General features: G+C 38.0%; 15 protein-coding genes and 1 non-coding gene across 16 annotated transcripts, besides 1 other annotated feature; 9 read left to right on the top strand and 7 right to left on the bottom strand.

The window, feature by feature from the left end:
- Window positions 1–296: 296 nt before the first annotated feature.
- YGR161W-C (uncharacterized protein) lies at window positions 297–575 on the bottom strand (the record flags this gene model as incomplete). Its single annotated transcript, NM_001184675.3, has 1 exon — window positions 297–575. The coding sequence occupies one exon, from the start codon at window positions 573–575 to the stop codon at window positions 297–299; it is 279 nt and encodes a 92-aa protein (NP_001018033.3).
- Window positions 576–1,381: 806 nt separating this feature from the next.
- On the top strand, window positions 1,382–2,173 carry RTS3 (Rts3p; the record flags this gene model as incomplete). The annotated part of the gene is made up of 1 exon (NM_001181290.3): window positions 1,382–2,173. The coding sequence occupies one exon, from the start codon at window positions 1,382–1,384 to the stop codon at window positions 2,171–2,173; it is 792 nt and encodes a 263-aa protein (NP_011677.3).
- A 972-nt stretch (window positions 2,174–3,145) lies between these two features.
- Window positions 3,146–4,390, top strand: NSR1 (Nsr1p; the record flags this gene model as incomplete). The annotated part of the gene is made up of 1 exon (NM_001181288.1): window positions 3,146–4,390. The coding sequence occupies one exon, from the start codon at window positions 3,146–3,148 to the stop codon at window positions 4,388–4,390; it is 1,245 nt and encodes a 414-aa protein (NP_011675.1).
- A 390-nt stretch (window positions 4,391–4,780) lies between these two features.
- On the top strand, window positions 4,781–5,533 carry MTR3 (exosome non-catalytic core subunit MTR3; the record flags this gene model as incomplete). Its single annotated transcript, NM_001181287.3, has 1 exon — window positions 4,781–5,533. One exon carries the CDS (start codon window positions 4,781–4,783, stop codon window positions 5,531–5,533), a length of 753 nt encoding a protein of 250 aa, NP_011674.3.
- A 219-nt stretch (window positions 5,534–5,752) lies between these two features.
- CHO2 (phosphatidylethanolamine N-methyltransferase) lies at window positions 5,753–8,362 on the bottom strand (the record flags this gene model as incomplete). The annotated part of the gene is made up of 1 exon (NM_001181286.1): window positions 5,753–8,362. One exon carries the CDS (start codon window positions 8,360–8,362, stop codon window positions 5,753–5,755), a length of 2,610 nt encoding a protein of 869 aa, NP_011673.1.
- A 616-nt stretch (window positions 8,363–8,978) lies between these two features.
- Window positions 8,979–10,256, bottom strand: PTI1 (cleavage polyadenylation factor subunit PTI1; the record flags this gene model as incomplete). The annotated part of the gene is made up of 1 exon (NM_001181285.1): window positions 8,979–10,256. The coding sequence occupies one exon, from the start codon at window positions 10,254–10,256 to the stop codon at window positions 8,979–8,981; it is 1,278 nt and encodes a 425-aa protein (NP_011672.1).
- Window positions 10,257–10,735: 479 nt separating this feature from the next.
- CYS4 (cystathionine beta-synthase CYS4) lies at window positions 10,736–12,259 on the bottom strand (the record flags this gene model as incomplete). Its single annotated transcript, NM_001181284.3, has 1 exon — window positions 10,736–12,259. The coding sequence occupies one exon, from the start codon at window positions 12,257–12,259 to the stop codon at window positions 10,736–10,738; it is 1,524 nt and encodes a 507-aa protein (NP_011671.3).
- Window positions 12,260–12,933: 674 nt separating this feature from the next.
- On the top strand, window positions 12,934–14,004 carry GTO1 (omega-class glutathione transferase; the record flags this gene model as incomplete). The annotated part of the gene is made up of 1 exon (NM_001181283.3): window positions 12,934–14,004. The coding sequence occupies one exon, from the start codon at window positions 12,934–12,936 to the stop codon at window positions 14,002–14,004; it is 1,071 nt and encodes a 356-aa protein (NP_011670.3).
- A 52-nt stretch (window positions 14,005–14,056) lies between these two features.
- YGR153W (uncharacterized protein) lies at window positions 14,057–14,710 on the bottom strand (the record flags this gene model as incomplete). Its single annotated transcript, NM_001181282.2, has 1 exon — window positions 14,057–14,710. The coding sequence occupies one exon, from the start codon at window positions 14,708–14,710 to the stop codon at window positions 14,057–14,059; it is 654 nt and encodes a 217-aa protein (NP_011669.2).
- A 599-nt stretch (window positions 14,711–15,309) lies between these two features.
- On the top strand, window positions 15,310–16,128 carry RSR1 (Ras family GTPase RSR1; the record flags this gene model as incomplete). The annotated part of the gene is made up of 1 exon (NM_001181281.3): window positions 15,310–16,128. The coding sequence occupies one exon, from the start codon at window positions 15,310–15,312 to the stop codon at window positions 16,126–16,128; it is 819 nt and encodes a 272-aa protein (NP_011668.3).
- A 184-nt stretch (window positions 16,129–16,312) lies between these two features.
- Window positions 16,313–16,385, bottom strand: YNCG0036W. Its single transcript has one exon. It is a non-coding gene; the product is annotated as a tRNA-Ala (tRNA).
- An 857-nt stretch (window positions 16,386–17,242) lies between these two features.
- Window positions 17,243–17,565: a long terminal repeat (Ty1 LTR).
- A 183-nt stretch (window positions 17,566–17,748) lies between these two features.
- Window positions 17,749–20,343, top strand: CCM1 (Ccm1p; the record flags this gene model as incomplete). The annotated part of the gene is made up of 1 exon (NM_001181279.1): window positions 17,749–20,343. The coding sequence occupies one exon, from the start codon at window positions 17,749–17,751 to the stop codon at window positions 20,341–20,343; it is 2,595 nt and encodes an 864-aa protein (NP_011666.1).
- Window positions 20,344–20,472: 129 nt separating this feature from the next.
- Window positions 20,473–21,771, bottom strand: GPC1 (glycerophosphocholine acyltransferase; the record flags this gene model as incomplete). The annotated part of the gene is made up of 1 exon (NM_001181278.1): window positions 20,473–21,771. The coding sequence occupies one exon, from the start codon at window positions 21,769–21,771 to the stop codon at window positions 20,473–20,475; it is 1,299 nt and encodes a 432-aa protein (NP_011665.1).
- A 1,251-nt stretch (window positions 21,772–23,022) lies between these two features.
- RPL24B (60S ribosomal protein eL24 RPL24B) lies at window positions 23,023–23,490 on the top strand (the record flags this gene model as incomplete). Its single annotated transcript, NM_001181277.3, has 1 exon — window positions 23,023–23,490. The coding sequence occupies one exon, from the start codon at window positions 23,023–23,025 to the stop codon at window positions 23,488–23,490; it is 468 nt and encodes a 155-aa protein (NP_011664.3).
- Window positions 23,491–23,881: 391 nt separating this feature from the next.
- On the top strand, window positions 23,882–24,748 carry NAT2 (Nat2p; the record flags this gene model as incomplete). Its single annotated transcript, NM_001181276.3, has 1 exon — window positions 23,882–24,748. The coding sequence occupies one exon, from the start codon at window positions 23,882–23,884 to the stop codon at window positions 24,746–24,748; it is 867 nt and encodes a 288-aa protein (NP_011663.3).
- A 616-nt stretch (window positions 24,749–25,364) lies between these two features.
- On the top strand, window positions 25,365–25,526 carry YGR146C-A (uncharacterized protein; the record flags this gene model as incomplete). The annotated part of the gene is made up of 1 exon (NM_001184594.1): window positions 25,365–25,526. The coding sequence occupies one exon, from the start codon at window positions 25,365–25,367 to the stop codon at window positions 25,524–25,526; it is 162 nt and encodes a 53-aa protein (NP_878079.1).
- Window positions 25,527–25,805: the final 279 nt, after the last annotated feature.

Below are 25,805 nucleotides of genomic sequence, written 5' to 3'. Positions count from 1 at the left end.
TATCTGACTGACGGAGAAGAACATTGAGATATGATGTTACATTTTTTTATATTCATGAATATTAGTGCGTATTTACAGTGAAAAGCAATCGTCCAGAAATGCATAAACGAAGAATCGATATATAAAACACATTGTATTATAAACTAAGTAACACGTCATCTTCTGCACCTCCCATTGCGACTTCTTTGAGTTCAATCTGTAAGCTAATCGTATGCCGTTTTTCAAACGTGTTTGAGTAGAAAAGTAGCCACCATATGTGCACGGTGAGCACAAAACGTATAGCTCGCATCAGGCGTTCACCAGCCTTGAATTCGGCTCTGTCTCAAGGAAGGATTAGTACTCGGACACGCCGTCGCCGTCTCTTGCAATAAGTCCATGTTCTTGCTCTGGAATAAGGTGAACTCTTTAAGTATTTTCTCTTCTAGGCTCAGTTCTCCGAGTTGTAGGGCAAAATCAACCATGCCACTACTGCCATGATCGCTGCTTGTGCCAGTAGCATCACCTATGAAGCCCTGATCGGCTTGAATATTTGCGAAATGTGCATTCGAAGAAAGATGGTTGAAGTATCCAGACATAATGCTGTATAATGTTGACTATAATCGGTTGTTTTAGCTCTGTGGTATACTACAGATGTGCTAAAATATGCCGAAATCACCACAATATACAATAAATACGATATCATCATGGACGCATGCACGACATATTACAAGGCGGGGGAAAGAAGAAACGGAGCGCCAGAGCCACAACGAGGAAGCGGGTTTGTGGCTCTCACATCACAGCCCGCCCCTACCAAGATCGTAAGCAACGTGTTCAACACGTACCAAAAAACCATAATGGCAAGCCAGCGTTTACCTCACCCGCGGATGACACATCCTGCTCTTACATATGATCGCGGGCTGTCCACAAAAAACAACCTGGAAATACCAAATTTGGCAGCTACCGCGGAGTAGTGGTCATGACGGAGAGAGTTGCCAAAAAGTGACTGACTCGACTCCCCTCACAGCCCGGATCAATTTTTCCATGCGTTTCCACGGAAATCCGAGGTTTGCCGTTAGAGTCCCAAATTGGCGATGGATGATGAGATAATGCGCCCTTATCAATCACGCTAAAAATTGCCCCACGCTGTACTCAACGATCATAGCTGGCTATTGTTATCGTTGGCTTAGATGGTTTCGCCCGTACAAAAATAGACTTGCATATATATAAAGCTTATCTTCGGCCTCAGTCGTCTAAAAAACTATCTTGCCTAACATTATCTTGTCTTCTTTTCGTTCCCTTGAATCATATATAAGAAAAGATAATCAATCATTCGGCTATTTTCTTACAGATACATACATACGTATAATTCATCAATCATAGCATTAATAGAAGATAAAGTATAATGATCGCTACCTCCAGAGCCGTAAACATGAATAAAGAATCAAAACACAAGAAGGCTGTTGCCAAACCATGCAGAGAGAGACAAACTTCAGTTACAAGAGCCATGAGACCAGCTGTAGCACGTGATCCTCGCAGACTTTCGACGTCGTCGTCTCCTTCTTCGTCACCAATGTCAGCACAGAGAAGGCTTTCGAGGGAAGAAATAATAAACGAAATGGAAAAGGAGCAAGACGCTATTGTAGTAAGACTTCTACGGGAAATTGAAACTTTAAAAGAAGAAAACTCTAGGTTAAAAAATCAACTGCACCATCCGGTCCCGGCTAGAAGGTCGTCTCCATTTTTCGAAGGCGAGTCTGCCATCCTAGATGATGATGACTGCAATTATGGTTACACCCTCGACACTCCAAAGCTAAAGCTCACAGATGGTGCATCCAGACACACCGTACTTCCCTTAACACCCAAGGACTCCATGACCCACATTTCCCATTCCGCCAGAAGGTCAAGCCGGAACGCTTCCATATCTAACGGAACAAGCATCTCAGACACGATTTTCCCCATTGAGACTAAAATCCACTCAGCACCAACAACAAACAGAAACCTTCCCTCCGCCGATCTTCCACATCACACTCTTCTTCCACGTTCTCTAAGCGGCATTTCGTCTAGCGATTTAACCGAATCCGGTGCTCTTCTTCATGACAGGAGAAGGCGTTCTTCCAATTACAGTCTCGATGGCTCAAACTCTTTAAAGGCTGATCTCATGGCAAAGAGATTCCAAACTGGTTCATTGAAATAGGCTGTAAGCGAGATACATAAGAAAACAGAGTTTCTCTAAATATATTCTTCCTATTGATCTTTGGCAATCCAACACATATGCAGTTCGTGCACTTGCGTTATAAGCGTGACTTCTCGCTTGGTTTTTTTTTATAATTTTTTTTTAAAACCTCATTCTAAGTACAACTTTGGCGTTTTTCCAAGCTACTACTTATAATTATATGGTTTATTTCATAAATATATATATATATATATATATATATAGAAAATCAATATACATTTAAGCCTTACTGGAGATGACACTATTTTTGTTCACATTTTTTCTTATGCTCTAAATACCTCGGCCTCATACGCAGAGACAGTGTTGATATGTTTTTATACAAAGTAAAGGCAAAGAGAAGGCACAGACAGGATTTCACAGGCAGCTAAGTAATAACGAATATGCTTGCTTCACATATTTTGCCGCCAAATTACACGCTATGGAGCTACGTTCTACTAGTGGTTACTTACCGCTAGCTATTTAAACCCCATCACGTTGATTGTCTATTTCGCTATAGGTTATTTTGCCAAGAAAACTTACTGGGCAATACTTACATCCATTCAGATTTTTGGATAAAGCAATTGAAGAAAGACGACAGCAATTCGACTGGTGGTTGTTAATTACCCTTTGATCCTCTGATTTAAAGACGTAATCCTTCCTGGGGGTAAGTGCCTGATGTATGGGTCCCCATGCCCTTTTTTTTCGTTTCTTTTTTCACTCCATTTCTTTTTTTTTTTTTTTTTTTGGTGAAAAATTTGCAAGGGCAGCTCATCGCAAGAACGAAAATTTTCAATCCAATATTAAAAGTACTTAAGTGTAGCTGTTGCTGTCTGCACTTCCCAATCCATTGGTACCTTAAGTTATTTCCTTTCGTAGTATTTTTCTTACTTTTGCTTCCCAAAGACGAACTGTTAACCAATTTCGGATCACTCAACCCAGGCAGGATAAAATAAGATGGCTAAGACTACTAAAGTAAAAGGTAACAAGAAGGAAGTTAAGGCTTCCAAACAAGCCAAAGAAGAAAAAGCTAAGGCCGTCTCTTCCTCTTCCTCCGAATCTTCATCCTCATCTTCATCTTCATCTGAATCTGAATCTGAGTCTGAGTCTGAATCTGAATCTTCATCTTCATCTTCATCCTCTGATTCTGAATCCTCTTCTTCATCGTCTTCTGACAGCGAAAGTGAAGCTGAAACCAAGAAGGAAGAATCCAAGGATTCCTCTTCCTCTTCCTCTGACTCTTCTTCCGACGAAGAAGAAGAAGAAGAAAAAGAAGAAACCAAGAAGGAAGAATCAAAAGAATCTTCTAGCTCTGATTCATCCTCATCTTCATCTTCTGATAGCGAAAGCGAAAAGGAAGAGTCTAACGATAAGAAACGTAAATCTGAGGACGCCGAAGAAGAAGAAGACGAAGAGTCTTCCAACAAGAAGCAAAAAAATGAAGAAACCGAAGAACCAGCTACTATTTTCGTTGGTAGACTATCGTGGTCTATTGATGACGAATGGTTGAAGAAGGAATTCGAACACATCGGTGGTGTCATTGGTGCCAGAGTTATTTATGAAAGAGGTACCGATAGATCTCGTGGTTATGGTTACGTTGATTTTGAAAACAAATCTTATGCTGAAAAGGCCATTCAAGAAATGCAAGGTAAGGAAATTGATGGTAGACCAATCAACTGTGATATGTCCACAAGCAAGCCAGCTGGTAACAACGATCGTGCCAAGAAATTCGGTGATACCCCATCTGAACCATCTGACACTTTGTTCTTGGGTAACTTATCTTTCAATGCTGACAGAGACGCTATTTTCGAATTATTCGCTAAACACGGTGAAGTTGTTTCCGTCCGTATCCCAACACATCCAGAAACTGAACAACCAAAAGGTTTCGGTTATGTTCAATTCTCCAACATGGAGGACGCCAAGAAGGCTCTAGACGCTTTACAAGGTGAATACATTGACAACAGACCAGTTAGATTAGACTTCTCTTCTCCAAGACCAAACAACGATGGTGGTCGTGGCGGTAGCCGTGGTTTTGGTGGTCGTGGCGGTGGTCGTGGCGGTAACCGTGGATTCGGTGGTCGTGGTGGCGCTCGCGGTGGCCGTGGCGGTTTCAGACCATCTGGTTCTGGTGCTAATACTGCTCCATTGGGCAGATCAAGAAATACCGCTTCTTTCGCTGGTTCAAAGAAAACATTTGATTAATGAGAAAATGAAATGAATTTCAATTTCAATTTTTTCTCTTTTTACGTTAATTACTATATTCCATTTTTGAGGAAAAATTTGGTCTATAATATTTTGTGTACATTAGTAAGTAAATAGGATACATTCTTAAACCTTTCATTCACCATCTCTATTTGCCAACTTTTCTTCGAATGGCTTACTCTTTTTTTTTTCACGATGAGATGAGATCGCTAGATACGGAAGATTACAAGGCCTTGGAAAATACTCAAAAAATTTCAGTAATATGAAATGAATATCTAAATAAAAGCTTGGGCGTTGTGCTTGATTGAGCCACGAAAACTTCCTTTAAGGATTAGCACATACTCCACTTAAAAGTAGGAACATACTCACATTAAGGTGTTATCAGAATAAATGAATGTTCAAGACAGAAGGAGGTTATTAGGCCCTGCTGCTGCCAAGCCAATGGCGTTTAGCAACACTACTACTCATGTGCCAGAAAAGAAATCAACAGATTTGACACCTAAAGGCAATGAAAGTGAACAGGAACTTTCTCTACATACCGGTTTCATCGAAAACTGCAATGGATCTGCATTAGTAGAAGCTAGAAGCTTAGGACACCAAACATCGCTCATTACCGCTGTCTATGGACCACGCTCCATTAGAGGATCCTTCACATCTCAAGGTACTATATCTATTCAGTTAAAGAACGGTCTTCTGGAAAAATATAACACAAATGAACTGAAGGAAGTTAGCAGCTTTTTAATGGGCATTTTCAATTCAGTAGTAAACCTATCTCGCTACCCCAAGTCCGGCATCGATATCTTCGTTTATTTAACGTATGATAAGGATCTTACAAATAATCCTCAGGACGACGATTCGCAAAGCAAAATGATGTCTTCTCAAATATCATCTCTCATACCACATTGTATCACTAGTATAACGCTAGCCTTAGCTGATGCCGGCATCGAATTAGTGGATATGGCAGGTGCCGGTGAGGCCAATGGCACTGTCGTATCATTCATCAAAAATGGAGAGGAAATTGTAGGTTTTTGGAAGGATGATGGTGACGATGAAGATCTTTTGGAATGCCTTGATCGTTGCAAGGAGCAATATAACCGTTATAGAGATTTAATGATAAGCTGTTTAATGAACCAGGAAACTTAGACACGAGATTATCCTAGTCGGAAAGAAAAGTGAAAGAGGTTAAGAAAAAATTCATGGTAAAAGAAGCGCACAAAGGCATTGTACATCAACATCATAATTTATAATGTCATTCTGCATATATGGTAGCTCCATTATATTACAACAACATAACTACTTCTATTCAAAATGTTAACTTGAATCCTAGTACTTTTTAAATATATATACTCAAAAAAAAAAAACTCAAGCAAGACTATCAAGCGTTTGTTTTATATCCCAAGCGCGATGCGAAATAACGTGAGCGTCACCATTGACTCTCCTCATATACTCAGACGAAAGTTCGACGCCAATTGAGTTCTTAATCAATTGTTTCAAGCTGTCCATCCCGAAGAACTTATTTCCTAATGGACGAAATTTACCATCCTTCAAAACGTTGACTTTCGTCAAAAACTCAGTCAAATCCTTCTCAAACAGTTCAGGTGTCGTGGTATTTAGTACCGGCAATGAAATTTCAAATGGTGTAGAAATCAATAACACCTTATGGGAGTTACCAGAATGATACCTAAATTCGTAGATACCATTTTCAAAATAAAGCAAAGACGTGTCGAATGTCACTTTACCTTGAACGTACTTTTCAGTCGCCTTTATTTCTGTTACAGATTCTTTATGTCTTAATCCATGGTTCATATATGAATCTTTAGAAGTCGCACTCCAATGACCACCTGATCCAACTCTTGTTTTTTCACGATCTGCCCTTGTATCAATGACTTTATACAAACCAATCCAATCATCTCCGTTATAAAGTTCAATGGGCATTTTCCAATTCAAAGTTACTGGAGTAGGCAAGACAAAATTGGTTTCTACCTGCTCGTTTTCAATTTTCAATTCACAGTATGGACTCAATCTTGTTGCAACGCTATCCATTGCTTCCTGAATTAAAATATTCCATTCTTTGTTATCTTGATAATTTTTGGGCAAAAGTTCTGCCCCACCATTGGAGTTCTTGCTTTCATCAACTAATGATTTGATTATAATATTTTCAATTCTATTGACAATATCTGAAACTTGTCTTAGAGGTTTCAAGCCTAGTAAAGTTTTTCCAACACCACTAACTCGTTTAGTTTTACCATATATCTTATTAACATGAGGTGTTTCAATAAACTTGACAAGAATAAAATTTGTCAATGTCCATAAAACAGCCAAGATAATATTTGTAACGGCAAAATTCGTCATCAATACAGTACCCCAAACTCCAACAACGCCTAATACCGCTTCTGGGTGATTCAAATATCTGTAGATACCTTGGGAAGTCAGCTTTCTAGTTGAGATATAGTTGCTCAAGAAAAAATCACCATAAAACCAACCAAAATCAGAGATTGCTAGTCTCGTTTCCTTATCACACCATGTTTGTAAAGCCACAAGAATTAAACCAAAAATTAATTGACTGTTGTTTATGTTGGAAAAATTACTCCAAATTTGAAGCCCTGTATGAATTATCATAAGTGTGTAGGTTAATACCAAATAATAATTGTAAATAAATTGCCATTGCTCATAGGAATAAACTTGTGTGTAACCATTCTCCAAAAACAATCTCGTGAACCATTTAGACTGAGATTGCTTGTACAATATTGTCGAGATAAATAACCATGAAACCAGTTTTGTTACAAAAACGGTAATAAAGAGGTAATTTAAATTGATAAACCTAGCATTCATGATTGTTCCTAACATAAGTGCCGCTACGGTACCAATTGTGAAATAGTCAGTAAATCTTAGCTTATTGAAGTTGTTAAAAGAAAGACCCATGTTAATTAGAGGTCTTGAATAATCGTAATTCTCTTTTGATATCAAGTCATCAATTCTGCTATTCATTTGAGAATCGGAATCAGTGCCATCACCATACGTTCTTTCAATATGAGGATTTTCGACGTATTTCAGAAACAAAAATTGAGAATAATGTCCAAATACGGACACCAGAAGAACCTTGTAGTCATTACAAATCAATGATAGGCCATAATAACCCAAATAACCAATAGAATACATTGGATGTGGAGAGATGTTGAAGACACCATCAAAAATCAATTCAGATTCTTCCAAAAAGAAGAAATCACCCCAGTACCAAGCATAATCTTTAACCACGCGATGCGCATCTAACTTGACCCAGATGTTAAATAAAATCAAAATAACACCTAGCAAAGATCTCCAGTTGAAGATTTGAACCCAGCTATATGGAATAGAAAGGTAAACGTAAATAATGTAAGTCACAAAATCTTGCATCAAGATTAAATCGACAAACTGGCGAAATATCAACCAGACGTTGATCTCTTCTGGATAGGCAAATAAATCATACTCCTTTGGCATTTTAGACCTAATCTCATATTGACAGAACTTCCTAATAAAATTCCAAAATTTTTCTGAAAAGGAATTGGAATTTGTTGAGAAATTCGAATTAGCATCTTTATTCTGTGGTATTTTGCTGAAAATCGCATGAGTTTTAGCACAATTCGTTAGTGTTTCATAATGTGACTGGTAATGCAGAACCAGTCCAATACCTAAATTATAAGCAATTCTCCAAAATAAATACTGTACCAGAAAAAAGTATTTGGTAAACTGTAAGCCAAACCTTTGGAAGACCCAATAACAAATGAAAAAATTCGATATAATAGCTAGCGCGATGCATTTTTCCAGCAGAGATTTCTTCAAAGTTGGATCGAAAAGCGAACGCACCATATCGTGGGTTACAGGTGGTTTGAAAGTTACATTACTCGAACGTGTTCTGGCTTCGACGTTGATAGTGCCCCTATCTTTTGTCACAGAACCAACCATTTCAGACAAAGTGGTTTTACAACTGGACATCTACAGATGAAGAAAAAGCTTTGTCACTAAGAAAATCACTCGAAATATTCAGGGCGGAATTTTTTTTTTCAAAATAGCCTTGATAGGTTACTTTTACCTTTCTTGTTAATGAAATCCTGGATTGTTAGGTTGAACTAACGTATAAAATTAGGGGATAAAATGAAGAAAAGAAGATAAACTAATCAAAGAGGCAAAAAAAAAGGTCCTTTGAATCAAACTCTACTATATTAGTTATATTTTGAAGATTTGGTGTGAACTCTTCACATGAGAAGGGAATAAAAGGGAACACAGTGGAAAGAATCTGTATTTTCATATGCCTACTTATAAATTCACATGTGTCGGAGATCCACGTTATCTAACATTTGAGGTTTTGCCGTTTCTGGCATCGCCGTTCATTTTCACAGTTTTGTGTGGAAAACTTCGCGAATAATGAATGCGGCATGAGAAAAGTGTGGCAATTGACTGTCTTGACCAATTTAAACCAAGGCAAAAATATATATTTAACAAGGCAAACATTTAATGTTGGAAGTTTAGTGCCGCTTTTAGTGATAAGAGGTACAGATGCAAGAACCATCTAATTAGGTGTGGTTTTCTGATACGCTATGGCTCTGATTACTTAGATTATATATTCTTTTCTAAAGTTTTCCACCATAAGTTGCTGGTCACTTGGTAAACTTTGGATCTGGGCAGGTGTCAAAGTAAGAACTTGTTTGATCATATCTTGTTGGTTTTCAGGTAGTAATTGCAGTTTCGCCATATTAATGGTGCCGCTGTCATTCGCTTTATTCGCGTTAGAGGGTCCTTCTGTAGAACTTATATTTTGTTGCTGGACCTGGCCGAGTTGATTTGCCAACACAGGCTGTCCCATGGAGGGGCCTTGAGCTGGAGGCATGAAAGGGCCCGGTGGCGCAAAACCGAACGGTTGTTGTTGCAGAGGTAAAGGGATAAATGGTGGTGTCGACATAGGCATTGGCATAGCTACGTTCAGTGGCATATTGTTAGGATTGTTGCTGACTTCATTAGAAGGTACATGCAACGGAGTGTTATTTCTAATTACGCTTACGGGGGTGTTCGAATTACTTGTGTTATTACTCGAAAGCAAAGATGGGGCCTCGCCAACTTGGGATTTCAACACTTTAGTCACCACGCTGTAGTCTATAAATCCCATTTCTAGTAGGGCTTGGGTCACTGATATTGTGATATCACTGTTAGTATCTAAGAAAGATTCTAATTGCGATTTTTGGATGTTTTCTTGGTTTGATAATATTTTCAAATTTGATATAATTTCAATAAGTTGCAACGGCGGAATTTTACTTAAATTTTGTGAAATTTTGTCTGGTGCAATAATCGAGCCATCTTGGAAACTTGGCAAGTGTTTAGATGCTTTACTTAGTATGTCGGGGAATTGAATGTTTGTGTTATTTGATACAGAGTTTGTGTTATTTGCAGCCTGTGGTGGCGGTGGTCGCCTAGGAATGGGGACTTCTGTCACCATTTCGAAAGGTAGCTCCAAACCCGCCTCGAAGGGGTACGAATCTCTATTAAGTTGTAATACCTGCTTTTGAGAATTTTTATTTGCTGTTTCTCTAAGATGGTCCTTATAATTTGGTGGGATTATTTGCTCTATCTTTACGGGAAAGTTTTCAATTCTATTTAAAATTTCCCAAGCGCGTTTACAATCTTTACTAGTCAAATAATCGAACAGTACACCGGTTAGTTTACCAGTTCTCGGGTCATTCTTAGCTTTTATATCTATAACTGGACCAGAACCGGCCACGACCGAAGTAATTATATCTTGGTTCCATTCTGGAGGTAAGTTTGTGATTTGTAATGTAGAGGATAAATTCTCCGGTGTCAAGAAATGACGGCCTGTTCTTCTTCTGGGATCTGTCATCAATTTTTTTCCTTCGTTCTTCGTTCTTCGTCTTCTCCAGTTGTGAGTTTTCTAAATATACCTATATATAAAATAATAAAATCTAATCAATGCAACGTGTTTGACAGTGACGTTTACAGATAGGACGACCGGATGAGCGACTGAAAAAGGTGCTATTATGAATGCACGGTTTCGCAAGACCTCAAACAATCGTACTAGTATTTCTGAAATTCTGCTTTACTGCCCGACCTTTCCAACATGTCGCTGTTTTTTTGTTTTTCTTCAGAGTCGGGTAAGAGCAATAAAGTGAAAAGTTAACAGATTCAAACACTGATGTGATGCATGCATGATAAGGAATTTGTAAAAATAATAGAACAATGCTGCTTCGTATAGGCGCTATTTAATTAAGTAGTTATATAAAGAGAACGGTGCAATTGAATAGGAAAGGAATGACGGATTTTGCTTCTATGTTTGCTTTTATTTGAAGCGTGGGTTCTTATTTATGCTAAGTAGCTCAGTAAATCCATCTTAGTAACGATATGGATTGGTTTCAAGCCATCAGTGATAACGGCAGATGAGTTTTTTTCAAAGAAACGATTCAAGTCAGATAGCTTTGAGTTTTCATCGAATTTAATAAACTTCTTCTTACCGGATTTATTTTCGTTGTAAGAGGAAACATCATTGAAATTGTTTAATTTCTTGAAGTCCAAGTATTTACCCTTTATAGTGTTGTCGTTGTTTGAATTATTGATTGATAGTTTTCTTAGAAGCTCAGAGAGAGTAACTAAACCAGACAACTTGCCGTCTTCAGTCAACACAGGCAATTGGTCAAAGCCATTGTCTTTTAATATCTTGATAACATCAGTGACCTTAGCGGTTTCCTTAACGGAAACAACCGGTTTCAAGTGAAGATCCTTTACAGTAGCGTTACCAAACACATCAGCGTATTTTGTCGTCGAAGCCTCCAGCTTTGAAGAGTCAAAACGGGCCAACACGTCATCATCCCACAAATTGTTCTTTTTCAACCATTCGTCATCGACGAATTTGGTTAGGTACGACCTGATGGAATCTGGGAATATGGCAACAATGACATCATCTTCAGTCAGTTCAGGGTGGTCTTCACAGTATTTCACAACCGCAGTGAAGGCAGAACCGGAAGAACCACCCACCAAGACACCTTCGTTAGAAATCAATTGTCTGGCGTATTTGAAAGAAGGCTTGTCGTCTGTCTTATACCAAACATCAATTAATTTTCTGTCCAAAACCTGAGGAACAAAATCATAACCAATACCCTCAACTTTGTAGTCAGTGATATCAGTCTTATTCAAGTTTTCAGGTTGGGCTAAAATTGAACCGAATGGGTCAGCACCAACGATTTGGATCTTATCATTCTGTTCTTTCAAGTACTTGGAAATACCGCTAATAGTCCCACCAGTACCAGCACCAGCAACAACAGCGCGTAGATTATCAAATAAATTCAAGTCTTCTAGCTGTCTTTGGATTTCGCGACCAGTACCAAAGTAATGAGCTTCTGGGTTCATCATATTGTTATATTGGTCAAGTATAACAGCACCAGGAATCTCTTTTTCCAACTTCTTAGCAACACCAATATGTGATTCTGGAGAATCCCAGGCAGCAGCAGTTGGAGTTCTGATGATTTCAGCACCCAGAGCCTTTAGGACAGAAACTTTCTCGTTAGACATTTTTTCCGGCAAGGTGATGATAGTTCTGTAACCTTTGATGGCGCCGATTAAAGCTAGACCGATACCGGTGTTACCAGAAGTAGGTTCGATCAGAGTAGATCTGGAAGGATGAATTCTACCGGAAGCTTCAGCTTCTTCCACCATAGACTTGGCAATTCTGTCTTTGATGGAACCACCTGGATTGTATAGTTCCAGCTTAGCATAAATTTGTGGTTTGATACCCAAAGCCTTAGGCAATTTTTTCAGTGCGATCAATGGGGTGTTACCAACTAAGTCGATAACGTTATGTCTTGAATCGGCTTGCTGCTCAGATTTAGTCATTTTTATTCTTACGTCGTATTTATCTAGATGTCCTTTGAGCAAGTGGCCTACAACGAAATCTTCAAGTGTTGCCTTTTACTTTGGCATAGAAGCATCACGACATTTATATATACAAGCCTGGTGAAGTGCCTTGCGTTTACTTTAACCTTTAGGAGAAAAAAATTTTCGGTGTTGGTTTCTTTTTTTCCTTTCGGTGCAAAACTGTGGAGGAAGATGGCAATAAATTAGTGAAACGGTAATGCCGTGTGGACTGCATATGCCGGATATAGCATTTATCAGTCACGACAGAGCTGATTATCCTTACTTGGGTGAAGTTGAAGTTGTTGTGATAAGGTTAGAATGCAAATGAAGCTTTGTCAGCGCTGAGAAAGAAAATTTTGTTTTGTGAGCCACTACTATCACGTGCCATTACCATTTTAATCAGTTATGAAATAGGGGAATGTGTCATTGAGGGAAAATGTAATGGCCACCAAATGAATCAGAGGGTCGGATGAGAACACACCCTTACTAACTGCTGTTCATATCTCACAGTTGCCATTGATAAGCTCTGGTGGGAAAATACCCTTGATTTTTGGTAGCACATATTGACATAACAAAAGTCTTGACTTTGCCAATTGGAGAGATGGCCACTTATAGAGGAAAATACTCGTAAAAATAATCATAAACAGTAAGCCATGTCAGTATCTTACAAGGGAACAATTTCTAAGACACATTCTGTTTTTAAACCAGAAAAAGGAAGGTATTATATTTACGGGGCCCTTGGGTGTCCATTCACTCATAGAGCCATTCTTGCCAGGTCTTTGAAGAAATTAGAACCTGTTCTAGGGCTTGTGTTATCTCACTGGCAATTAGACTCCAAGGGTGCCCGTTTCTTACCTGCTCCACACCGGCCGGAAAAATATAAAGAGAGATTCTTTACTGCCACTGGTGGCATTGCTTCAGCTAAATTAGACGAATCTGAGGAGTTAGGTGATGTGAACAATGACTCTGCAAGGTTGTTCGTGGATGGCGCTTTCGACCCGGTGGAAAATATATCAAGGTTAAGCGAGTTGTACTACTTAAATGATCCTAAGTACCCCGGTACAAAGTTCACTGTGCCTGTTCTGTGGGATTCTAAAACAAGGAAAATTGTTAACAATGAGAGTGGCGATATCATAAGAATTTTGAACAGTGGCGTGTTTGATGAATTTATCCAAAGCGAAGAAACGAACGTGATTGATCTAGTTCCGCATGATTTAATAGACGAGATTGATAAGAACATCAAATGGGTTCATCCGAAGATTAATCTTGGTGTCTATAAAGTCGGATTAGCAGAAAACGGAAAGATTTACGAAACTGAAGTAAAAACACTGTTTGAAAACTTGCAGAAGATGGAATGTGTACTAAAAGAAAATTATAAGCGCTTAGAGGAGCAATTCAGTGGTAACAAACAGAAAATCTTGGCTAAATATTTTGTTTTAGGACAGAGGTTAACTGAAGCGGATATCAGATTGTATCCATCAATAATTAGATTTGACGTCGTGTACGTGCAGCACTTCAAATGCAATTTGAAAACTATAAGGGATGGTTTCCCGTACCTTCATTTGTGGTTGATTAATCTATACTGGAATTACGCAGAGTTTAGATTTACTACAGATTTTAATCATATTAAGCTCTTTTACATCAGGATGGAAGTAAGTAGGAACAAGATCAATCAGTTTGGTATAGTGCCATTAGGCCCAAAGCCTGACATTTCTAGATTATGAAAACTTCTAATATTTTCTTACACACACATATATTTATATGCATGGCTATACTTCAAAAGAGGTTGTCACTTCCATTTCCATGTAGGTAAAACTCGTGTATAGACGGAACACAGACTTCCCTAGTTTTATTGACTTCATAGTCTCTGCACCATTCAATTATGTCTCTGTAAAAGAGACTCTTCTTTATATCGCCCTTTTCTATATTCTCCATCTCCAGTTCTTTGAAGCATTTTGCTTTTCTCGATTTATGACAACCACACGGTTTTACACTCTCCTCTCCATGTTCTACCATTTCATGCCTCCAGTCAAAAAATGGTTGACTGTATTCCCTACTTGAATCCATACTTGATTCAACAAGGTAGTTTCTCGAATTCTCAGGTAGTACTGCCACCCTCCTTAAACGTTTCTCTCTTTGTCTTGCTTCCTTTCTTTGTTCTATTTTTGGCGGAATGGTAAATTTCACAGGATTCTTGGATCCATTCTCATTTTCATTCAAGGCATTTAAGTCCAAGGAAAATAACCGTATGCTCACGTTGGACCCTTCAAACGTGAAACTATCTTCACTCAATATACTTCCTACACCGCATTGTTCCTCGTTACTACTTGAATCCTGTATATCTGAGAGAGAGGTAAAAAATGAGTAGGTATCTCTTTCCCCCTCACATTCGTAAGTGCCGACTTCTTTATTCAAACAGGCCTTTCCCATTTCTCAAAGACCTCTTTTCGTAACCTATTTAGTAATGATGAAAAGTATTAAACAGTATTTTCAAGATAAGAATTTTATTATTTTGTACCATTTACGATACACATAAACCCCAGAAAAAAACAACTTTATGGGAAAAGGCGAATAGTACTCATAATATACAAGGTAAAAGCAGGCGTATCTCAGTCATACAGTTCAATAGAGAAAGGCATTTTTGGAATATCATACATTTTATCTAGCAAGTGGAAACAGACTGTATATTCCCAAGAATCATCGCCTTTTTATCACAACGTCAGCCTCACAACTAATTCGCGTCAAAGCGCATTCATCCTCGACATTCTCAAACGCGAAATATCGTCGAAAAAGGTTAAAAAGAAAAGAGAGAAGGACAGAAAAAGAAAAAAGTAAAGTAGAGCTCGATCTCGAAAAAAAGAACCATTGCGTTCGTTCTTAACTACGCCAAGAAGTTTTTGAAATTTCATCCTCTCCACTGAACAATAATACTATTATTTAGTAACGATATAGAACATTTACATACAACGTTCTAATATTTTGGCTTCTATCATCGCTTAGAAATATTTGGCTAGGAAACATTAGGACTAATGAGAGACTATAAATTAGTAGTATTGGGTGCTGGTGGTGTCGGTAAATCCTGCTTAACCGTGCAGTTTGTACAGGGAGTTTATTTGGATACGTATGATCCAACGATCGAAGATTCTTACAGGAAAACCATCGAGATCGATAACAAGGTATTCGACCTGGAAATTTTAGATACAGCGGGTATAGCACAATTTACTGCAATGAGAGAATTATACATAAAGTCAGGAATGGGGTTCCTGTTGGTATATTCAGTAACAGATCGGCAATCTTTGGAAGAATTAATGGAGCTAAGAGAACAGGTCCTTAGGATCAAAGATTCCGATCGCGTTCCAATGGTTCTAATAGGTAACAAGGCTGATCTAATCAATGAAAGGGTAATAAGTGTGGAAGAAGGTATAGAGGTAAGCAGTAAATGGGGTAGAGTTCCCTTTTATGAAACAAGCGCTTTGTTGAGGAGCAATGTGGATGAAGTGTTCGTTGATTTAGTTAGGCAAATCATTCGGAATGAAATGGAAAGTGTTGCAGTTAAAGACGCAAGAAATCAAAGTCAACAATTTAGCAAAATCGAGTCTCCATCAACCAGGCTCCCTAGTTCTGCGAAACAGGATACGAAACAATCAAACAATAAGCAATCATCAAAAGGTTTATATAACAAATCTTCACAAGGACAAGCTAAAGTTAAACAATCTACTCCGGTTAATGAAAAGCACAAACCGTCACATGCCGTTCCGAAATCTGGTTCTAGCAACAGGACAGGAATTAGCGCTACTTCACAACAAAAGAAAAAGAAGAAAAACGCTTCCACTTGCACTATTCTATAGTCACTTAATTTTATTATAAATGAATCAAGATATCAGATAAAAAGACTTTACTTGAAATAGTTTTATTATAGTTCTAAAAGGTTTAGTTTAAAGTATTAGCATACGTTGTATAAGTTTTTAAAGAAATCAATTAATAATGTTTGAAAATAAATTTAAACCCAAAAAAAATGAAATGTTAAAAATATGGACGCAACCGGAATCGAACCGATGACCTCTTCCTTGCAAGGGAAGCGCGCTACCAACTGCGCCATGTGCCCGCAATCTATGGGATTTTACGGTAGATGCTGCGTTACGTATAAAAAATATTAAATGAACAGATCCACACTCTCGTAACTAAAGCTCACACTGTAGTTTCTTATAGTTTATGTTGATTGATATAATTAATTCAGAGGGTCTTTAGTCTCAGATATACTTCGCAATTACTTAAAAGAGTAATCGTTAATGTTTTCCCTCCAACATAGTCGTTATCGTTTAGCGTGCGTTATCAAGTTTCAACGATGACAAAATGATTGATTAATTAGTCCATTTTTCTTTCCTATCTAGTAAAATCAAAGTGTTTCTTCTCAACCTGAGATCTAACTCACTGTATTGATATTGAAAATCTGAGTAGTCTTCTAAAAAGCACAGAAATTAGGCCGATGTTTTCGACTTCATATCTCGTCGTGAGGCTGTTTCGCACGCCTTTTATTTGTTTAGATCGGACATTTAGGGTGATTCATATCAGGTCATATTGCGGCATCTCATCTCAAGAATAAAATAGAATTACTGTGTTTGACAATGGTCTATCGTCCACTGATGGAACAAAAGTCGGGAGCAATTCTTGTAAATGGAAGAATACAAAATGGCCACCAGTAGCGGTGAAAATGGTTTAGTAGTCATCCCTCCTTTAATACGAAACATTCAGTGGGTCTCCGTGAACGTCTCTATTCTATTTTCGATAATCGATCCACTGACTCTCAGGCGCTTCTTATATTATCTTTCTCGATATTATAAATCAGCCGATACAGGGTTACACCAAGTGTCTTTACATAATCCTGACTATCATGACCTACTTCCAATCTTATCATCTAAATGACTGTACATTCGTTCTTCTCTCATAATGCTTGCTTGCTTGTGAAAAATGGGTGAATAATTGCATTATTGTTGGGATTCCACTGTTGATAAAGATCACATATAACATTATGGATAAGGAATATACTAGAAACTCTCCTCCAGAACATAGCGCCCACAAAAGGGAATCGATATCTCTACATAATGCTATTATTTTTTCTTCCTTGTCGCACATTATCTTACTTCATCATCAATCCTCGTGTCTCTGCTTACATTAAGTTTGATGACCGTTTCTCAATCTTTATGACATCTTCTTACACAGTGTATTGCAAAGTACTAGTAATATGAATTCAAATCGATCGATGGTAACTGATTCTTATTGCAAAAGATCTGCCTTGCTCTAACCTTTTTTCTGAGATAGAGAGTTAGCTCTACTTCCACACCAATATCTGAGCGTCGGACAGGATTGTGAAAAATTGGAGGCATAAAATGTAAAAGCAAAGCCATAGTCCATAGTGCACAGGAAAATAGCATTGTTTCACAAGTCCTAACAGATAGATAAATATAAACATGTACATGGCCAGATGTGGCCCCAAGAATAATGTGCTGTGTTTCCCATTTCAACTTTCCTTTCTATTTTCAAAACGACTAATAAATAAGCGTTTCAAGTATACCCTACAAACTGAAGATGAAAAGAATATGATGGGGAGTTTAAGTAAAAATAAAATAATAACACCTGAAGACGTTGAGTTCAAATTAGCACAATTACGAGAATTTTCTAATACTTTAAAAGAACGCATTCACAACACTAAATCGGTGAATTCAGATGGCCACCAAAGCAATAGTATCGCACCAATCTCAGAAGACTCAAGGAATGTTAATGTCACCAAAACATCATCTGTTCCTAATGAAGAAAAATCCAAAAATCTATCAGATTTGATTCATTCTTCGTTTTTAGAAAAAATGGATCACCTCGTACCAAAAGTTATAAGAGAAAGAGTAGCAGACGACGACATACTTGCAAAAAACCTTTTTGATAGATCACACAGTAATTGGGCACCTGTCATAGATAGGCTTTATGTCAGTGAGAAACGGTTCATGGATATTGATTCCAGAGAATTTTCTGTTTGGTTAAATGGTACAGTCAAATATTTGCCATTTCATAGTATACTACACTTGGATGAAATGCTATTAGAACAAATCAATGGAGATGTTGTAAAATTTAATACCCACATGTACGAATGTATCTTTAACAACTTAGGAAATTTAAAACCAACTAATTTTAATCAGGATGGTACTAACGATAAAGTTATCCTCAAAATGAAAGAGTTGTTAGAGAGGTATGATAAGGCATTAAAAATAACTGAAGAAAGAATTAACAAAAAAGAAGGATTCCCTTCCAAAGTACCAAAGATGACGCAAGCAATACTTAATAATTGTTTAAAATACTCGACCAAGTGTTCAAGCTTTCACGACATGGATTATTTTATTACAAAATTCAGAGATGATTATGGCATAACTCCTAATAAGCAAAACCTAACTACTGTAATACAATTCTACTCTAGGAAGGAAATGACTAAGCAAGCCTGGAATACTTTTGACACCATGAAATTTTTATCTACAAAGCATTTCCCTGATATCTGCACATATAACACAATGCTGCGAATATGCGAGAAGGAACGGAATTTTCCTAAGGCTTTGGATTTATTTCAAGAAATTCAAGACCACAATATAAAGCCTACAACAAACACTTACATAATGATGGCAAGAGTGTTGGCTTCTTCGAGCAGTAATGCCGTTGTCAGTGAGGGTAAATCAGACTCTCTAAGATTACTGGGATGGAAATACCTTCATGAGTTGGAGGACAAGAATCTTTACAGACATAAAAAAGATGACTTAAATTTATTTTTGGCTATGATGGCATTAGCCGCGTTTGATGGTGATATTGAATTAAGTAGAGCTCTATATTACTTGTTCATCGCGAAAAAGTACAAAACTTTGTGCGCAAATTGGAAAGGAAACATTCTCGTAGATCAAGATACAATTTGGAAGTCAACTTTAATGCCAGAAATGCTGAATTATTTGATGCTTGCTTATGCAAGATTTGATCCCAGAAATTTGCCAGTCTTATCCGGTTATGAAAAAGGCATTGAATTGAGAAGAAAATTTCTTCGCGAATTTGATTCCTCCATGAGGTTAGATGATACAGACAAATTGGTCAAATTTAAATTACCATTTCTTCCAATTAGTGACCTAAATTCGGAGGCACAAGTATTGGCGGAATCTAACGCAATCTGGAGTTTCAATATGGAAAATGGAGGAACGCGCAATACATTGACATCTTCAAATGAAGCGGCGTTGGAGGATATCAAAAAATATAGGCAATTACTTGATTCGTTTGCGCAAGAAGCAGAGGATTTCAACGAGTTTAAGTTTAAAGTTATGTACGAAGTGACGAAAATGCAAAGAGAAAGTATTAATGTGAACGTCTTCAATAAAATTTCACTACACACATATTTGTCAATTCCCATTAACTTAAAACAACAGAAGGAATTCTTGCGAAGGTTGACGTTCTTCACTTTCCAACAACACGAATTTGAAGCTGTCATAAAGCGTTTGTATGAAGGATACCGTAATATTCCTTCGTCCCATACGCGTGACCAAAATTCAATATCAACTGAAGCCATCTCAGTATCCAAACCTGAGACCACGGAAGACCTCAACTTAATAATGCATGATATATGGTATATTACATGTTTGAGGCACAAAATCATGATGGACACCACGTTATATGAGCTGGTGATGAAAGCCGCTATAGAATTTCAAAATGAGGACTTAGCAAAGAAAGTATGGAATGATAGGGGTAAATTTAGGACGACTGTACCGTTTCTGAAAATGGACCAAAGAATAAGAATAGCAAAGGATCAGAAATTTGCCCATCTAATGGTTGAATTCTTCACAAAGCAAGGAAAGTATTCGGACGCAATAGCTATCATATTGTCTTCAAAAAATCGCTTCAATTGGACTTATTCCATGGTTAGGAATTTGCATAAAGCATTAGAAGAAATCGAGGATAGAAATAGCGTTGAAATCTTACTGGATGTAGTAAACAAAAAGTCACACGCAAAGGCCCTGAAGTGGGAGGAACAAGAACTTAACATGTAGTCATTAGACTAAAAGTGATTATATATCAAGAAACGACATATACGCGTCCATGCATGCACATATATATATATAGTAAAGCGCCTGTAAATAAAAGCTCTCAAAGTTAACAGATAAATGAAGTGAACTATCTTAATCACTCTTTGAGGATACACTTGAAGAGTCGTCAAAATCTTCGTCACGGTTGACATTCAAGTAATCCTTATCATTCACGGAGGCATCAGATATGACTGCATCAGAATCAGGCTGTAACTTTTGTTGTAAATTCTCAACTTCAAGACGTAATCTATCAACTTCTTTTTCGAAATTCTTCCCGTAGTGGTCGATATAGTAGGTAGCCCCATTATGAGACGCCCATAGAAATACTATAGTTAAAAATAGGGCCGCAGCTAATTTGTAACGAATCCATATGCCACACAATAGCATAGTGAATAGTTGATAGAAATATTGAGAAAGTGTGTAAATTATCATCGGCCAAGGTGACCTTAATTTAACTGCCCAAAAGTTTTTAAATTGGTGTGTGGTTAAATATTCAAAACTTGTCATTCTTTCCCCTGACTTGATCTTGCTAGACTTTTTCAACGTGATGAAGTAATGGTATAATGATTGCCAAACCAAATAATAAAGGGATGTCCAAAGAATATTTTTTTTGATGTCCAATTCACTTTGAATAATTGCTCCCGGAAACCTTTCGATTTTGTATTCGAGTGGTAATCCATGATAGATGACGTACATGACACAGGGAGGTATTATGTGAATGAAGCATGAAGTAGTCTTATCTATAGAATGTATTACCAAGGAATTTCTCCAAGTAATAACGGCAAAGCATAACGTTCCGAAAGTGAATGCAAAACATGACTGGAAAAGGCTGTATGAATATGGGAAAATCCAAATAAACAATAGGCATAGCATGTTCACAAAGTAACAAAAATCAGCCAGAAAGTAGTGGTTTTTGGTTTTATAGTATGTGTAAAAACGTATGGGCATCAGAACGAAGAACAGGATGGTATAGTAAACATGAAACCATTCTGGAAACCTGCCCATCAAAAATCCGATGAAAAATATATTAAACAGTGTGAAAGGGTAAAATGCTTTCTCCAACCTTGAGCTGTTTTTGAAAAAAATGGAATCCAAGGGTTTATCCAGATTCCTAATTCTTTGTAACGCTCTTACTTTGAAGTCCTCTAATTGCAAGAAAGAGCGACTTCTATTCAGGTGATGTGGATGATGACTATCATGTTCATGATGGGGTTTACGTCTTCTAAAACCCTCAAAATTTCGCAATTTCTGTTCTGCTTTCGAAAGATGAGAACCATGGTAGTATTTTGAAACTACTTTTGAAGCGATCGGGTCGAGAAATTCTAAAAGGCTCGTCAGTGAAACAGAGTTATTCGTTTCATCGTCAATGTCGTTATTGTCCAACTTGTACATTACGATAAAGATAGCGATGAGTGCCACTCTAAATGGTATCACAATGTGGAGATAATTTTTTGTTAAATGGGAGCTTTTATGATGTCAAAGCTTCTCTATTGAATATACCTTATATTACTATTGATATATATTTGTTATCCGCTAAACCCATTTAGGGGTTGATATGTCTAAAAAAAGCCAGCATTTGATCTGCTTGTGAATATTCGGCGAAGTCACACATAATGCGAGATAATTTTCAAAATTATAATGCCAAACCGAAATACAGCCATACGTAATTTGGTGGCCTAATATGCCTGGTGTGCTGGATAAGATATTATGTTAATGAAATATTTGTACGTACATCCGTTTGTGCGTATGTATATGTGTGTGTAAAATGTACATTGTCCAAGCTTTCCACAACTCCTATTATCGCTAGTGTTGGCAGGATTATTTGTTTGAAAATAGCATATATCTCGTTATGTGAAACTTTGCCAAACAATATTCCTTACAACATCCGTGCATACTCTAAACCCAATCACTAATTTTCAATTTTTAAAAACTTTATACTCTGTACTGCGGCAATTAAGGCTTTCGCGTCGTTGAGCGCGCAACACTACCGGGGGTTCCTTACCGTGAGCCTGCGCCTCTGTAGGAGAATGTAGAGGTTCCCGTTGAGGGAACTCCAGCCATGGGTTGACGGGAGTTCCCGTTTGGCCTGATTGCTCTTGCGCAGTTGACATCTAGCCAGAAACAGTAGTAGTGGGAGTTGATATTACCAATATTTACAGGTAACCTATATTGATTAACTAAATTATAGGCGTTTAAATTTTTGGGTGGTCAACAAAAGAGGCGAGCAACAATTTGAATTGAAACGTATGTCGCGTGCCCATTAGGAAATGAGAGAATATTGAGGACAACGAGGAGCTTCGCAGTGTAGGAATTGAGAAAGAAGCGACCATTTGAACAATGCTGAGGTTAATAAGAGGCCCACGATAAAGGCGTTATATTAATCAACGTTGAACATCTTCCCAGAAAAGTACATGCGAATAAATCAGGACCGTCGAAAGACGTACGGAACATCATTGGCAAATATACATCGGGATCTGTTGGATATGCTTGTCGTGATGAAATACTGTTCTCGTTGTCGGCTTGATAAATTTTCTCCCATTTAAAACTCTTTGAACCAAAATTGTGTACTAACATCAATTTGTATATAAACCATGAGTGTATTTCACCTTGTGGTTTTTCACAGCTTTTTAATTTAGAAGAACAATGAAGGTTGAAGTTGATTCCTTTTCCGGCGCTAAGATCTACCCAGGTAGAGGTACTTTATTTGTCCGTGGTGACTCCAAAATTTTCAGATTCCAAAACTCCAAATCTGCTTCTTTGTTCAAACAAAGAAAGAACCCAAGAAGAATCGCTTGGACCGTCTTGTTCAGAAAGCATCACAAGAAGGGTATCACCGAAGAAGTTGCTAAGAAGAGATCTAGAAAGACCGTTAAGGCGCAAAGACCAATCACTGGTGCTTCTTTGGACTTGATCAAGGAAAGAAGATCTTTGAAGCCAGAAGTTAGAAAAGCTAACAGAGAAGAAAAATTGAAAGCCAACAAGGAAAAGAAGAGAGCTGAAAAGGCTGCTAGAAAGGCTGAAAAGGCTAAGTCCGCTGGTGTCCAAGGTTCCAAGGTTTCCAAGCAACAAGCTAAGGGTGCTTTCCAAAAGGTTGCCGCCACTTCCCGTTAAGATAATTAACTTTTGTTAGTTTTTTATTAATAATATATCATTACAAGAAAAATGAAATAAAAAAATAAAAACGTGATCCGTACTTATTTTTGTGTTAAGTATCAAATAATATAATATATAAAAGACCGTGATACAATAGAAATCTGCGTTACGTTGAAAACGTCATAAAGGTATCTTTGGGATGAGCAGTTGTTATTGTTCATGATCGTTACCCGGCTTCAAGTGGATTTTCACGAAGCCTATGGGCTTGACATTTACATGATATCACATCTTTAAGAACAAGGGAAAACCAAAGTTAAAAAGTAGCATAAATTCCTCTTAGATCGCTGCAAGGAGATTAGATCTTCCCTTTCTTTTTTGAAATTTTCTTTTTTGGTCTAGAGTTGGGGTGATGATGGTACCCAGGATTAGTGCTTCACCAGTTTTCAAGAGGATATTTCTTCGATGGGGATTTGTAACTTTACCCATACAGAAAACCGTATCCCATACACTGCGCAGGGACTTTAGTGCCCCTTGTAGGAGTATGGTAAAATGCCTTCTCCTACGACCTGGGATAAGTGTGCACTCAGCACAAGACAGAAAATTTTACAGTACAGAGGAAAAAAGTAGTCAGTTTGATGAAAATAAAAGCAAAAGTAACAATGGGAAGAAAAATGAGCCACACGGTATTAAAGGATTAATGGCTAAGTATGGTTATTCTGCACTGATCGTATATATCCTCTTAACTTGTGTTGATTTGCCATTATGTTTTCTGGGAGTCCACTCACTAGGTGAAGAGAAGATTAAGATCTATCTGAACAGAGGTAAGCAATTGATTGGGATGGGTGAGCCTGACGAAAGCAAAGTCATTCAAGATGTTAGAAGGAAACAGGCTCATCGCGAAGCAGTGCAAGCAGAGAATGCTGACAAGGTGGAGGACGCATCGAGGAAAACTTTCAATGAGAGATGGCAAGAGATGAAGGACAGCACGTTGTTGGCCGAATTGCTAATTGCGTATGGCATACACAAGAGTTTGATCATCGTTAGAGTACCCCTGACGGCAGTGCTAACGCCATCCTTCGTCAAGCTTCTGCAGAGGTTTGGCATCGACTTGATGAAGAAGCAGAAAAAGGTATTCCAAACGATGGCCTCTGGTGCCAAAATAAGATACAAAGGGAACAACCCTAGCGATTTCATCAAGAATGAGGGCACAGCGCTCGACATTACAAAGCGCAAACCAAGAACCAAAGGCCAGAAATGGTTTGATGGCCTAATGTGAAAGAATATTAGCGTAGGCTTAGCATGTATATAGAGTTTACATTTCTTTTCTTTTTTCTACGTAACCACGTTGTTTACGTACTAGTAACAGAACATTTGGCCACGTGAACAGGTCATAGAAGCTTCTACCGTACTCATTTTACATAAGCCCGGTTGCTAGTGCTATTGCTCGCGATCCTTCTAAGAGGGATCGTTAATCCTGCTAGCTGTACCCCGGCCGAGCCACCCAATGAGCACTGAGGAGGGACCTCCACGTGCCAAACGACACTCAAACGGCAACAACAGATCGTATTGTGCCGCCTGAAGTCGCATTAATTCTCAACGGGAAGCTCATCCCTCAACGAAAATCCTAGTGCGCCTTTCACATATGTTCCAGAAGATTCGCTTAGTCGGCCAGCTAAAGCGGTTCAGCTTTTGAGCTAAAAATACTTGGAAAAAATCTGGCCGTGACCATAGGTTACCGCGGAATAGAGGAGAAGTTTTCATCTCTTTTTTTCTTAATGTAGGGCACACGACTCGGGTGTATTTGCTACCGTGTTTATTACCGTCATTCATCGCCCCATCTCATCGCTTTTGCGCACCGGGTTCAGATCATTCAATTTTCTTACTTTTTTATTATGGGGTTCCTCCCTGAGTGTAATTTAACGTGTGCTTTCTTATTGCATTCGTTTACATTCCCTATTGCTCATTGCCCTTCTTTCAGTTGGGCATCTTTTTTTTTCACAATTAGGCCGCCCTTTTTTCCCAAATTGGCACTTGTTTGTACGATCTTTAGCTAGAACTTGGAGACCTGAAACGTGGTGATTCTTATATTTAAAGGAATACCGATCTTTTCCGTTTCAACACCCCAATTGTGAGAATTTTATTTCTTGCATTTCGGAAAATTTAGATACATTCACATCCATACTTGGACACATATATATATACAATATAATCATTGACACAGGCCATCGCCATTGAGTAAACTGTCTTTGAACTGTCTAAAGAACTTAGAACTATAGTGTTGTCCCAAGAAGTTAAAAATTGAACACTTGTGAGAATTATAAAACAGAGTAAGC

The sequence above is a fragment of the Saccharomyces cerevisiae genome, chromosome VII (assembly GCF_000146045.2).
Source record: "Saccharomyces cerevisiae S288C chromosome VII, complete sequence".
Classification (NCBI taxonomy): domain Eukaryota; kingdom Fungi; phylum Ascomycota; class Saccharomycetes; order Saccharomycetales; family Saccharomycetaceae; genus Saccharomyces; species Saccharomyces cerevisiae.
The sequence above is the reverse complement of the archived record's forward strand: the minus strand, read 5'-3'. Positions and strand labels throughout refer to the sequence as shown.